Source organism: Rhineura floridana, chromosome 7 (assembly GCF_030035675.1).
Source record: "Rhineura floridana isolate rRhiFlo1 chromosome 7, rRhiFlo1.hap2, whole genome shotgun sequence".
NCBI classification, from domain to species: domain Eukaryota; kingdom Metazoa; phylum Chordata; class Lepidosauria; order Squamata; family Rhineuridae; genus Rhineura; species Rhineura floridana.
This window is the reverse complement of record NC_084486.1, coordinates 83,139,038-83,152,752: the sequence shown is the minus strand read 5'-3', so window position 1 is coordinate 83,152,752 and position 13,715 is coordinate 83,139,038. Positions and strand designations below refer to the sequence as shown.

Below are 13,715 nucleotides of genomic sequence, written 5' to 3'. Positions count from 1 at the left end.
AATAATCCTTTTTCCTCTACATTTTTAGAAACTGGATTTAAAGGGTTACCCTAACTATAGCACAATGCTAACATGCCTCAGTCTTGCACATAAGGTTTAAGAACCTTATTTATTACAAAGTGGTTTACAGTATAAATAAATTAAGTTCCAAGACCCTCTCCTGGCTGCCAGATGGACTTCACGCGGAGGATGTTTATGAAGAGTGTAAATAATTTCTTTGCATAATACAAATATGACGTTTTTAGAAATCAAGGAATGATGGCAGAACGTTTATGCTATTCCTGAGAACTTGATTCTTCCAGAACATGAGAAAGAAAACAAACAATATTTCAGCCATTTTATTGGCTTAATGACATTTTTTTCCTGAAGGAACTGCTAGGACTTTGGGTGCTCTGAATTCATCATGCACACTGATTAATGTTCTCCTTTCTTATGGCGCATGACATTACCAGTGTTTCCCATGGTACAAAGAAATTATTAACGCCTCCTTCTTAAAGATGAAAATTGAGAAGTTGAAGAGCGAATGCAAAAAAATAGACTTGCACAAGCGATTCAAGGGTCTGGATGCAAATCTAAATATTGTATGTTCAGTACAATTCATAGTTGTGCTTAAATTCCATGGGTGCTTAAAGTCAATGGGAATAGAGAAAGCCTTGGTCCAGCATACTATTGAAAGCACCTTCTTACAGGTGAACCTCCTCACTCATGAGGATTCTCAGTAGTGGGCTTATCTGAATACCATCTGCCAAAGAGGCAAAAGCTTCTAGGGCACAGAATGGTTTGATCTTCGTTGTGGCACCACAGTTTCAGAACTCGCTTTAGATGTCTGGTTTCAAAAGTAATGGTGAAACAGTGCTAGCACCTCTTGGATGTTTGGATGGCATCACTTATTTGAGGGACCCTTGTTTTTGTTTTACCAAATTTTCAATTTCTGGTTGCCTAAAATGAGTGTGATATTTCTACAAGATAAAAAGTACCGGATGACACCATGGCATGCAGTGGGGTTGTTAGTCCCACAGAAAAAACATGCTGTACCTGATACATAAAACAATATAGAAATCTTTCCCAATTTCCCCATGGGGCCAGGAGGACCTTTTTTTACCAATGAAAAAGGAGCTTTATCTGTGCTTTGGTTCTTCCATGGACTGGGCACAGAACTGAAGAATAAGGAAGAGACAACTCTCTTGCATGTTGCCATATTGATGCAGAAAGGAGGAGTGGCTGTTCATAAGGAAGGAATAATGAGTTCCCAGGCACAGGCAGTGACTTTAAGTTACTATGGTGATCTGTCATCTGGAGGTTTTTCAAGTTCTATTTATTTCCTAAAGATGCCGAGCAGCTCTTTATGTGCCAGCTAAATTCTATGATATAATTTTCATTGTAACAGGAGTAAATCAACTTTCCAGAGAAGTTAAAATGTCGAACCTACCAACCAAGTACCCTTCATCTGTCCATAGCTGTATATCACAGAATAATACTTCAGGGTTCGATTGGTGGCAAAGTGGATCATGTCAGAGTCTTTACCCAGCTGGTCCTTAATTATCTCAGTGATGTAGTAGAGGGGGAACACAAGGAAAATGCAACTCCAGGACTGTTTTCAGAGGAGGAGCAGTGATTTCATCTCCTAGAGTGTCACGATAATTGATAGATCCTCCTTGCTCTGGCAAGTGAATGAAATGAGGCTTTCAAGTTTGTTTGTGACTGATTAGCATAGAGGAAGTCAGAGAATAACAAAAATGATCAAGCAGAGGCAGGGTACTTCTTTCCTTTTCTTTGATGCAGTCCCTATTTCATGCAAGCAGTTTAAATGGTATCATTTCTTTGCAAGATTGTGTTTCTAATTAAAAGCTAAAGGTTTTCAGCAGGCTGAAGATCTTTTGATAAAGCTCAGTGTGATTTACAAGTTGATCCTATAAAGTCAGAAGTAAGCACCACTGAGTTCAATGAAGCTTACTCTCAGCAAACTGTGCATGGGATTTCAGTCATACCCATCCTTAATAAACTGGGTTTTATGCAATGTACTGCTGCTCTTTGAGCGGGAGTGTGTGTGTTTATAATATAATGGATCAACACAGCTGCCTGAATTTTGGACTCTCTTGGGGGCATGGCTATGAGGGCTATCATGATGAACTCCTGCACTTCAAAATGTATCACTACACCACTGATTCTGATCTTGTTTGGCACTGCCATGATTTGAATGTTTCCTGAGAGTGCAGTGCAATGGAACTACCATACTGTTTCTATTCAATAATTCTGTGCTTCTGACATTCCTGCAGAGACAGCTATTTGTAATCCCTATTACTGCACTAGTCTCCTTCTTGTCAAGAGGCAAATGCCACTCTACTCAGGTGAACAGGTAAATAGCTAGCAGTTATGTTTCAGTTAATATACTGTCTTGATAAGTAATGCTTCTCTTTCCAGTAACCAAATGAACTAACAGATCTACAGATCTCTATTCATGGCAAGGACCTGTATGCTTCATGCTGAGTTTTCATTGGCTCAACACTTTGCAAGTTCAAAAAAGCTGGGACAAATCTGATGTCCAAGAGTTATGTATCTTCTCATGTGCTTAATGCTAACAAGCAACATGGGGAAAGCGCATCAGCATTTTATTTCACAGCAAACACAGATAGCAACATTACTTCCCTTCAACTCAAAACAAAAAGTAAGGGAAGGCTGCTAAAAAAAAGAAGGATTTGGGATCACAGTTGGGTGTTGGAACATATGGAAATCAGCACAGGATGATTGACACCACTGAAATCCATGCATGATGTTTAATATAATTTTGTAAACAGTTTTGGAGCCTCCAGAGAAAAATGGGGAGGGGAAGGATGAATAGAATATTTCAAATTCTCTGGCCTTTAATCTGTTTCCATAGTACTGGGAGGAGGGAAGCAAGCAGCAAATATCAACAGAAGCTATAGGCTGCATAATCTTCTGCATCAATGCACTTGAGTCATCTCAGATTCCTGTGTCACTCTCTCCATAGCAACCTGCTTTCTGCATTAAACTATCCATCCATCTAAATAGCGATTAGCGTAGACACTCATTCTGCTGGTGCCCAGGAAACCTGATACTCATGTAAAACTGTTATGAATGAGATTAAAATGTTATTCAGTTGAAAATCAGGACAATTGAAATGCTGGTTCATACATGGATCAGTTCCTTTTGAACAATTCAAAAGTTGAGAATGTGCACACTTGATTTCATTTGTGCTTTTAGGGCTTTGGAGACTTTCCATGTTTTAATTGCCAGAAAGGCATCGCAGTGGTGTAGCAGTCTAAAAAATTCCACCACCAAAGTACTGCTGTACTATGAATATGTGATGCATATTTTTCTGTCTGTTTACCTGTGTATTTCTGGCAGTAGCTATGTGATACTGCGTCACTGTATCTGGAAAATTGAATCTAATAAAGAAATGTCAGAGTTCTGATTAAGATTTGTGGAGTTCAAAGTTACTTGCGACCCTTTCACATATCATCTCTGGACCAACGTGGTTACCTACTGCTGATTTTCACTAAATGTACTTTTACTGCAACGTGTGGCAAGATGGAGGTGTGGTGCTAGATGGTGATATAAATCATTTTGAAGAAAACTGTGACAAACTTAATTACTTGTTCATCATTTTGCTTTATTAAAAATAAATCTCATAGAATTGGCAATTAGGCAGGAGTGGCTCAAGAGTTGCATCTCCTGCAGGAAAATTTGGTATTACTGAGTTAGAGGATGGAACATTGAACTTACAGCCTAGATTATATGTGGCCCTTTCTAATTGTTAAGCCTACCACTGAGATCAAACATCATCATCTGTTTTGAATGCTTTCCATCATTTTCAGAATAAAAACTGGGAAATGGGCATATAGCTTATCTTTCTTGTTCATGTTCTGCTCATATTCTACTATAAAATGTTCTCATATTGAACTTGAGGGTTGGAAGAACAGTTCATCCAATTACATATTCCCTAGGATATAGTCTCAAGGCACAGGAGGCCACTACCTTGCTGAAGCTAACCTGGTTTGGGTCTGCTTAGTTCCTGAATAGATATAGATGGGATCTACATCTATACCATGTGGGGTTCTATGATGGAAGAAAGGCAAGATATAGACATAAGAAAATAAATAATCACAACAAATTTGGTTTCCTGCCCTTCCATATTTCCTAGGCCTTCATATTTCTATCCTGGAGATTTGAAATGACCAGAGGCTTTTTTGCCAGCTACATAAAGATACCTATTTGGCACTGGGTGTAACAAGGAAGTAAGCATAGACCCCAAAGAATGACCTACACAACCCCAAGAGATTCCAATAAATAAATGCATATTTCTGTGGGTTTTTAAAGTAATAAAATATTTTCTTTGGCAAGTGAACAAGGACTGGACAGTTTGGCTCTATTGGTCTAGCCATAGGATACCTTAGGTGCAGCTGCATATCCAAAATTGCTGTGCCATGGTGAAAGCAGCTTTATAATGTTACAGGATGCTTCTTATAGATAGGTTCTCACTGTAGTTTGTTTGTGTTATCCAGAATATATACGATTATCTGTAAAAATGTTCACCTGTCCTATCAGGTATTGTATAGATATTAAATATGAATATTAAATATGAATTAAATATTAATCAAAATATTTTCATTACATGTTCACCTTGTCATATTAACAGTGTTAGCTTAACCAAGTTCCTTCCCCTATAAACTCCTCAGGAGATACAAATAAAGCAGATGAAATGCAGATTAACAAATATGTAATCATGTTGGCAAATACTGATTATAAAACACTGAGCTAAGAGGAAACAGCTAGATGAGAACAGGGTGAGAAAGACGCACATGAGAAATCAGCTATATTAAAATAAGTTTAATTTGACTATATTGCCATCCTTTCTTTTAATATTTCTGTGAGAATATAGGCAATAATCCATCCAGTCATGAAACAAAGATTACTCGGTAGGCTGTTTAGGCTGCAAGAATTTACAAAGTTCTTTTAAAACTCAGTGAAATGATGCATCTCCTTCTTGGTTTATAATCAATCTATTTTTCTCTAATATCCATGACAATAAGAGCCCCAAGAGATCACAAGAGCAATCCCTTCATCAAAAGTATCACAGAAGAATGAAAGTTCTCAGCCGGTCCTGCCAAGATTCTTTCTCAAGTACTCATTATCCCAACATACTACACAGATTCACCAAATAGTTGAGCTTTTCAGATCCATCCTTTGCCATGGATAACCACAGATGCCCTTCTTCGGTTCCCTTCTAATTTCAGCCAACCCTTGGAGCTAGAGTTACAGAATTAAAGCTGTTGTTTCAGCTATTTGCTTTGCAGCTGCTCCTAATGCAAAGAACATTTAAATTGACATTAATAGATAAGACTAGCAAAGGAGTCATCTCAGGCCTGTAGCCTTTTCTTTTTACTTTCCTGTAATACAATTTGTACACATACCCAAAAAGTGCACCTAAGATCTTAATACAGTTTCAAAATTTTGACTTAAGTTTTGCAGTAGGTTTGCCTGTGAAATGAACACTTATTCAGGCAAAAATCAATATCACTCAAGTTGCTCCTGTTCCAAAGAAGATGTTCTAGGCTGCTTGGCTCCTCTCCATGAATGTTAATCATTTGGCCATCTCCCTTGTGCCTGCCTAGTGAAATCGTTTGAGAGTCTCAGATGGTATTTGCAGAAAAGCATTTAAGCACATGTGCAAACTCATTCATTTGTTCCTGAAATATAGCCAAATCGGCCAAGTGGCATGAAGGAAGCATGAAAATTCTGAACATGCCCTTTGGGTTGACATTGGATGCAAAATAAGACCCTGAGTTAGAACATCGGCATGGAAAGCTTGTTTCTTTGAAATGGCAGTTGGAATCCTCCCCAGTGCCATCTTTGCACAATTAAAAATAATCAGAAGCTTTCACAAACATTGTGGCATTTGTTATGAACTTGATGTTATTCTACAGTTATCTTAGAAAGCACAGTCAGCAGAATTTAGATACCTTTGTTCTTGAGTGTTGGATGTATTTGCTTTTACTCTTCATCCAGTCAATGTGATTATTCTATAATATTTGTATAGTTCTCATTGTACTGGATCTGACACAAAGTGCCAATAATACTGCTGAATCTGTTAGTGCCGCCTTGCTTCTTTCTGGTAATCATGGCTTTCTACATTACATAGGCCTGGGTCATCTGAGTTTGTTCTGCTGTGATGTTTTAACTACATCGTTGAGGTAGCCTTGATAATCTCAGTACAGAAGGTTGCTTGCTCCTTCATACATTCTTGATGATTGGATTAGTTCTAGAAAGTGACAGTGGTTTAGACCGGTTTTAGAGAGTGGTAAGTTCAGGCACTTATCAAGTCCCCATTTCTGCAAAGGTCCCACTGTCTCAGCAGCATTGCCATTCTCACTTCGCATCCAGGGCACCGAAAAGGTCAGTGACACTGGGATAGAATTATTTGGTTGAGTAAACCATCTCTTCCCAGTTTAAGGGGGCTCCTAGATATTGTGTGAAGACCCCCAAACTTGGAGAACCAGCAGTGGCTTAAGTAACAAATGCATCAGCCATCCTGGCTGCAAATGATGTGATAACAAAGACTCTTCCTGGAGAGCAACAGTCGCTTCATGTTTTATCCGTTGGTGTAAATTCTTGTACTGATTAGCTGCATTAAGAAACCAACTGAAGAATATAATAACTGTACAGTGGTTTTATGATTTTGGGCTAGAAGAGTAGAATTAAGAATTGCAAGTAACATGGAAATGAAGCAGCCTAGATCTATATCATCTAAAATGGTATGAGTGCATTTCTATCCTAATGCAGAAGTACTGAGTGGTGATAAGAGAGTTGAGCAAGAACTACTGAAAGATTTATCACTGCAAATACACCTGCACTACAGACAGAGGATTAGAAGGGTATGGTTAGCAACCCCAACTGTTTTTTTTAAAGCTAGTGGTGGAGGGATTTTCATTGCAGTACATAGGAAGGGGATATTTTGTTGGGAGTAAAGCACCAACTCATGTTACAAGTGACCTGAACCAGAGGGGGACGATAGATAGAAATGCAGTCTATTCTTCCCTCTGCTGATTCTTCCCCTAAAGTGTTCGTTACTTTTGTAGGTTTTGCTCCTACCCTCCTCCCTTCTCTTTCTGTCTTGGTTAGTTATTAATTTATTTTTAATTGTACTTTTAATGCCAGGGAAGGAGAGAGACACTTGTGGGATTTTGTGCCTCAGGTGCCAAAATAACTTGGCTGGCCTTGGATACTATGTACCGTGCAGAGCCGGTTCCAAAGGGAGGCCACACGGGGTCCTGGCTGAGGGCCCCTGGGGCTACAAGGGCCCCTCAGGGGGCCCTCTGCTCCCCTTCCACGATTCACGGCAGGATTGCTGCTGTGGCTCGCACAGCGAGAGCTTCGGAGTCCTCGCCATTTCCTTGCTTAACCTACATTTCTTGGCTGTTGTGTGGTTGCGTGCACAGTGCTGCCCTTAACCAAGATGGAGGCTGAGGTTTCCCTAAGGGGCTGAAGCTTTGCCGCCATCTTGGATGATGGCACGCATGGATGCTACGTGTGCGCATCCCCTCCATGAGCCAAGATGGTGGCAGAGGCTTCAGCCCCTGAGAAACCTTGGCTGTCATCTTTGCTAAGGGCAGTGCTGTTTATGCAACTGCACAACAGCCGAGAAAGGTAGGTTAAGCAAGGGAATTGCGGGGGCTCTGAAGCTCTCACAGTGCGATCCATGGCAGTGATCCCACCACAAATCATGGAAGGGGAGCGCCGGGGCTGGGACAGGCTTGTACCCAAGGGCCTCGGCATGTCTGGGGCCAGCCGGCCCTGGTACCTTGACATGGAGGGAGTGGGGGACCCATGCTGCTGCTCCTGCTCTTGGATGGAATAAGCCCATTTTTGTACATGCAAATCCACTCTGAGAAGGCAATTCTTTAAGGAGCTGCACAAATGCAAAGTTCTATTCACTTCAGTCATATTCATTCAGCAAAGGTTTAAAAAGAAAAAAAGTATTGCAATATAAACAGACAAATGAACATGTTGGGGAAAAGACAGTCTGGCACAAGGGTTTTGATAGTCTCAGCCTAGTTAAAGTCTCCACGTGTGTGTGTTACAATTTTACAAAATGTCCCTTCACATTAAAAAAAAAAAGCATCACCCAATCATGGAGCAAGTTCCCACTCTCTTGTGTGCTAGTTTTCTTGAAGAGAGTTTTCACATCAGGGATTGTGGCAGCTGTCCCTGAATGGCTGTGTTTATACTTCTGCTTATAGTGAGTGGCAAACTAATTACTTAGCCTTAGGAGTAAACCACAAACGTGAACAAGCCCTGTAGTTGAAAAGTTTTTATAAACCGAATCAAAGACAGATGGCTTGTCTGTCAGCACTCACTTGTGTGACATACTTTTGTGGTCCTAAGGGAAGTACTTCAGTGAAACAAAAACTGGCAAAAAAATTGCTATGAGGTGTCTCCCTGACATGAAGCACGATCAATAAGCAGTTCACAAATCCCCCCCCCAAACACACACACACAATTACCTCTGCTGGTCCATTGTTATTATAGCATTATGCTGTTATAGTACCATACCGGTCCTTTATTAAAACATATAGCGAGAAAAGTGTTTTCACTAATAGAAAGATTGCTTAAAAAAATTGAACAGTATCATAAAATGGTGTCCTCCGTGAAGGCTATAGTAAATGCCTGCTAAACTTCAAATGGCCCCTCCCACAGCAGCGATGTCCTGCCACTGGTGTAGATGGAACGTAGGCAGGATTCATACATAGAAGAAGTGGAATCACAATACTCCTGAAGATGCGAAAAGTCTGTTGAATGTTCTGCTTGTAGCTCACAATGGAAGAGCAGTGATTGGTGCTAGGAGCCACCTGTTTGGGAGCAGCCTTTGAATCTAATATTGCCCCCGAAGAGTGATACTCACTTCCATTTCCTGTGTATTTTTCAAAAATGCCGGCCAGATAATGCCAAGGAAAAATACAACGCAGCAGCTTAACATCAGTTCTAATGCAAAGCTCACCATTTACTCTGAAGTTGCTCTGTCAGTGATTTCAGGAACTTTTGGCCACAGGTATGTAGTGCTCAAGTTCTGGTAGAAGTCTCACAAGGATTTTGTTGAGTAATGTTACTCTGGTCCTTTATTATATATTCTTATTCATTCTGATGATCCCCTAGAGCAGCCTTTCCCAACCAGTGTGCCTCCAGATGTTGTTGGACTACAACTCCCATCTTCCTGACCATTGGCAATGCTAGCTGAGGCTGATGGGAGTTGTGGTCCAACAACATCTGGAGGCACACTGGTTGGGAAAGGCTGCCCTAGAGAGGGATGAAATAAAATATTCAATAAAATTGGGTCATTTTCAAGAAGTTGCTGGAAAAAACTCAATATTGCAAATGTGGAAGAGCCCAGATTAAATCAAGAGGTTTATTATAGGAAAGCCACACAGAATGTATTACTCTAACCAGAGTTCACAAGGGCAGAGACCTTGACAGCACTAGCAATCATGTCTTCTACAGACAGATTTATCTAATTAAGTTGATGGAAAGTTTTCATTCCTGTCTAGAAGAAGTAGACGAAGATTACCTATACCCATGTGATAGGCCATTTATAAACACAAATTACCAGTGACAACTATGTATTTGTTTAATGATTACTGTAAATTACTTTGAGCAAAATATGGACATGGGGCTGGTGCATGGTGATAGCATTCTGCACAAATGAAAAATTGCGTGTTTGGGCTGATAATTATTTAGCTATTTTTTCCAGAGCTTGGAAAAGTTACTTTTTTGAACTACAGCTCCCATCAGCCCCAGCCAGCATGGCCACTGGATTGGGCTGATGGGAGTTGTAGTTCAAAAAAGTAACTTTTCCAAGCTCTGATTTCCCCCCATTTATGAATCACCTGCTGTAAAATCATGAAGAATCATGAAGAAACAATATGACATAGCCCTTGAGTTGTTTCTAGAATCATTATGGGGGTGTAAAGATGCCTAGTGTTAAATACTTTGTATTATGTATCTGAAAGCTATCATTCTAGACCAGCAACTGTGGGCCATCATTGCTGTTTAAACACTATTTATTAGAGGTAGCCAACAAGGTGCCCTCCAGATGTTATTGGACTATATCATCCCTGACCATTTGCTGATGGGAGCTGTAGTCCAACAACATCTAGGGTACCACCTTTGCTATATGAGATTTACCAGGTGCCATCTTTTTACTCTTTTAGGAAAGCTTGCAAAAATCTAGTTATTTAAAAAGGCCTATTTAAAAATATTTTCTTGATTTATTTTTAAAGTTTTTAATGTTTTTGATTTATTTCCCTATGTACTGTTATTATTGTGCAAATATGGTGTTTTTCGTGATTATTTTTAGTTTTTCTTGATTTGTTGGCTACCTTGAATTACATTTGGAAGAAAAGCAGGATATAATTTTTCAAATCAATCAATCAATCAATCACATTAGAAACTTTATCTGAAATTCTGGGAGAATAATGAGCCAACAGCACTGTCTCTAGCTGTACTAAGATGCAAAACAAATATGTTGTAAGATATATTCAGAAAAACCATAGAATGCAATACAGGTAAAGTTAGTCATCATGACAAAGTCGTATCGGAATCAGTTAGATTTATGTTAGCCACAACTAAGTCCCACTCCATCACAAAAATGCAGTAAAATGGAAGAAAAATACAAAAACAATAAAAAAACCCTTAGTTGAAGTCAGACTTGGTTATGCATAGAATAAAAAGGTAAAGGTGTCCCCGCACTTGTAGTGCGAGTCGTTTCTGACTCTTAGGGTGACGCCTTGCGATGTTTACTAGGCAGACCATATATATGGGGTGGGATTGCCAGTTCCTTCCCTGGCCTTTCTTTACCCCCCAGCGTATGCCGGGTACTCATTTTACCGACCACGGATGGATGGAAGGCTGAGTGAACCTCGACCCCTTGTACCGGAGATTCGACTTCCTCCTTCCGTTGGAATCGGACTCCGGCCGTGAGCAGAGCTTCGGCTGCGTGACTGCCGCTTACCACTCTGAAATCAATGGAAGCTGAGGGAGCAATCCAACTTGAGTTTACATTGAGCTGAGGGGAGTTGGATGTAGTGGAGCCCCAGCTGAGCCAGCAGGCTTCCAGCGCTGCCAGACTCCACCAGCAGAAGGCCTCCATCCCAGCTGAGCTGTGCTGATGCCGGGATCCTGCTGGCGCTACCAGGGCTGCATTGGGGACAGCCAGCCCAGCAGATGGATAGCTGGCAGAAGCCAGTTGTAGCCCCCAAAATCGGGCATTCTGGGGGTGTGGTGGGGAAGGTGCCATGGGGGGACTTGTGCAGCATCCAAACCCTCCTTGGACAGTGCCTGTGGGTCCTGATCTAGCTCAAAGCTCTGCCAGCAAAAATGCCGCCGCAGTAAAATTATTCTAATGGTGGGCTATGGGGATCACTGACTCTCTGGTAAGCTTGTTCATGGGAACCAACTGTTCCCTTCTGGCTCCTGCATGCAGCTCCCAATGGAGCCTGTGTTCAGCCAGGCCAGCAGCTCCTGAGTGGCAAGTGGATACCGCAGAGCTTTCTCCTGGCTCCTTCTCTGCTGCTCCTTCCCCCTTCTGCCAGCTACCCGAGCTGGATTGCTTTGTTAAGTCATAGCTAAATTGAGGCCTGTTAATTCTAAGTGTGACTAAGTCTAGATCCAATCCACTGACTGCAATCCTGTCTCCCCAGAACTCTCATTGAGTGCAATGTGACTTAGTCCCAGGTAGCATAGGCTTGCAACCTAAGTACAGCAGTTAATTTAACAGAGTCCCTCAGCTCTGTAAATCAATAAGCCAAGCATTTCCAACAACTGCTGACTGGCATTGGAACCATCATGCTAATCTTAGATATGCATTTGCAAGACCACTTTTTGTGAATCCTTTTATATGATATAATTCCACTTTCCCTGCACAGTTGGAATGGGAGGGAATATGTTTGGACAAGCATAGCTGTAGATTTGCCCTCCCCTTTCTTAAAATCTTTGTTGCTAAATCCAAATAACTGCTCAGTTGTCCTAGTCATTCTTCCCCTAGAAGTTATTCTAGATGTATGTAGACAGAACGTAACTCAGGGCTCTTGTCAGTGACTTCATGATGGTTCCTGTTTATCTGACCATCTGCTTCACTGTTCCAAGCATTGCCCACCACCACCAGTTCCTCATACTGACTCAGTTTGCCTGAAATGGTGCTTGGTGACAGCAAGAGCTTGTATTGCTCATAGACCAACTGATAATGTAAACTAGATGCTTTCATTATCCTCAGGTGATCTTTCCCTCTTTTTTCCCCCCTGATTTTCAGACAGTGAAATTATTCCTCCGGATTGTCTCCGTCCAAGATCCTTCACGGCTATCCGCCGGCCCTCATTGCGCAGGGAGACCGAGGACACCCGGCTGTCTGTGAGCCTTTGCGACCTCAACCTCCAGGAGGAGAACTTCCATGTCATGGCTGCCATGTGTCCCATTCCACAGAACTCCCTCAACTCTCAACATTCCCACCTTCTCCCATCCCAGCTTGAAAGTGACCTCCGTTTCCATCAGCTCAGGGGAGCCCATATTAAAATCCTAGATGACCAGACAGTGGCCCGTCTGGAGCATGCTCGGGAAGAGAGAACTTTGGTTTTCACCAGCAGGCCCCTTAGAATCAATGAGACTATATTTGTCAAAATTAATAAATCCAATACTTCGCGTCCTGGGACACTCTCTTATGGGGTGACCACTTGCGATCCTAGCACCTTGAGGCCCAGCGACCTTCCTTATAATCCAGAGTCTTTGGTTGATCGAAAAGAGTTCTGGGCAGTTTGCAGAGTTCTGGTGCCTCTCCAGAGTGGAGACATTTTGGGATTCATGGTGAATTCAGAAGGTGAACTGCATTTGAGCCACAATGGAGCAAACGCTGGCATGCAGGTGTGCGTGGACTGCTCCCAACCACTGTGGATGTTCTTTGGTTTACATGGAGCAGTGATGCAAATCCGTGTTCTGGGTATGTTTGTCTCTTCCCACATGCAGTGTTATGTAATGGGTGGATTTGAGTGAGTGGGTTAATGATGGCACTAGAATATGGTACTGGGAGGAGCAAAGAAAGGACAAAGTAGGTTCTGTGGCAAGTGTGCACTGGGTGTTGAAGGTCAGAGGATGGAGAAAGCATGTCTGCTTATTCAGTAGCTGCGGTTCCAGCTAGGGCTGCCCATCAGGACTACCAATGATGATTTACCAGTGATAAAAAGGGTAAGTAGTTTTTATTTATTTTGCAGGGTAAGAAGACACTTGCCTACTCTTCCATTTCTATCTATAAAATGGAACAGTCTGAAGAATAATATAGCCAACCACTTGCTTCATTTAAGCAGCATGTGCAACAACATTTTCAGCAAAAAAATAATAATGGTTTTATAACATTAGAACTGTACATATATAACATTGAGGTACACTGTCCTAGAATATCTGAACAAGATTAGTAAGCATGATAGCATTTGGAGAAAGCAATCTAATGTTTTATTATAATGAAGAATAGATTTGGGATTTCAGACATACAATTTAATATATAACAAAGGCATACTATTACGAGTGTTTGTTTTTATGGCTTGTTAACAATGTTTGTCTAGTATGACTTCAATTCCAGAAAGTGGTTATGTGCTCTGAGAAATCTGGTCCTCACTGTTTTATATCTTCTCCCAAGAAAGCTCAGAGCTAACAAGTCA

General features: G+C 41.2%; 1 protein-coding gene across 3 annotated transcripts in view; it reads left to right on the top strand.

Annotated features, from left to right (window-relative positions):
• NEURL1 (neuralized E3 ubiquitin protein ligase 1) overlaps window positions 1-13,715 on the top strand; it is a 255,943-nt gene that overhangs the window by 205,226 nt on the left and 37,002 nt on the right. For all 3 annotated transcript variants that reach the window (XM_061636094.1, XM_061636095.1, XM_061636096.1), the window contains exon 4: window positions 12,320-13,000. In XM_061636094.1, the coding sequence (XP_061492078.1) occupies window positions 12,320-13,000 (681 nt within the window). The remainder of the gene's footprint in view (window positions 1-12,319; window positions 13,001-13,715) is intronic.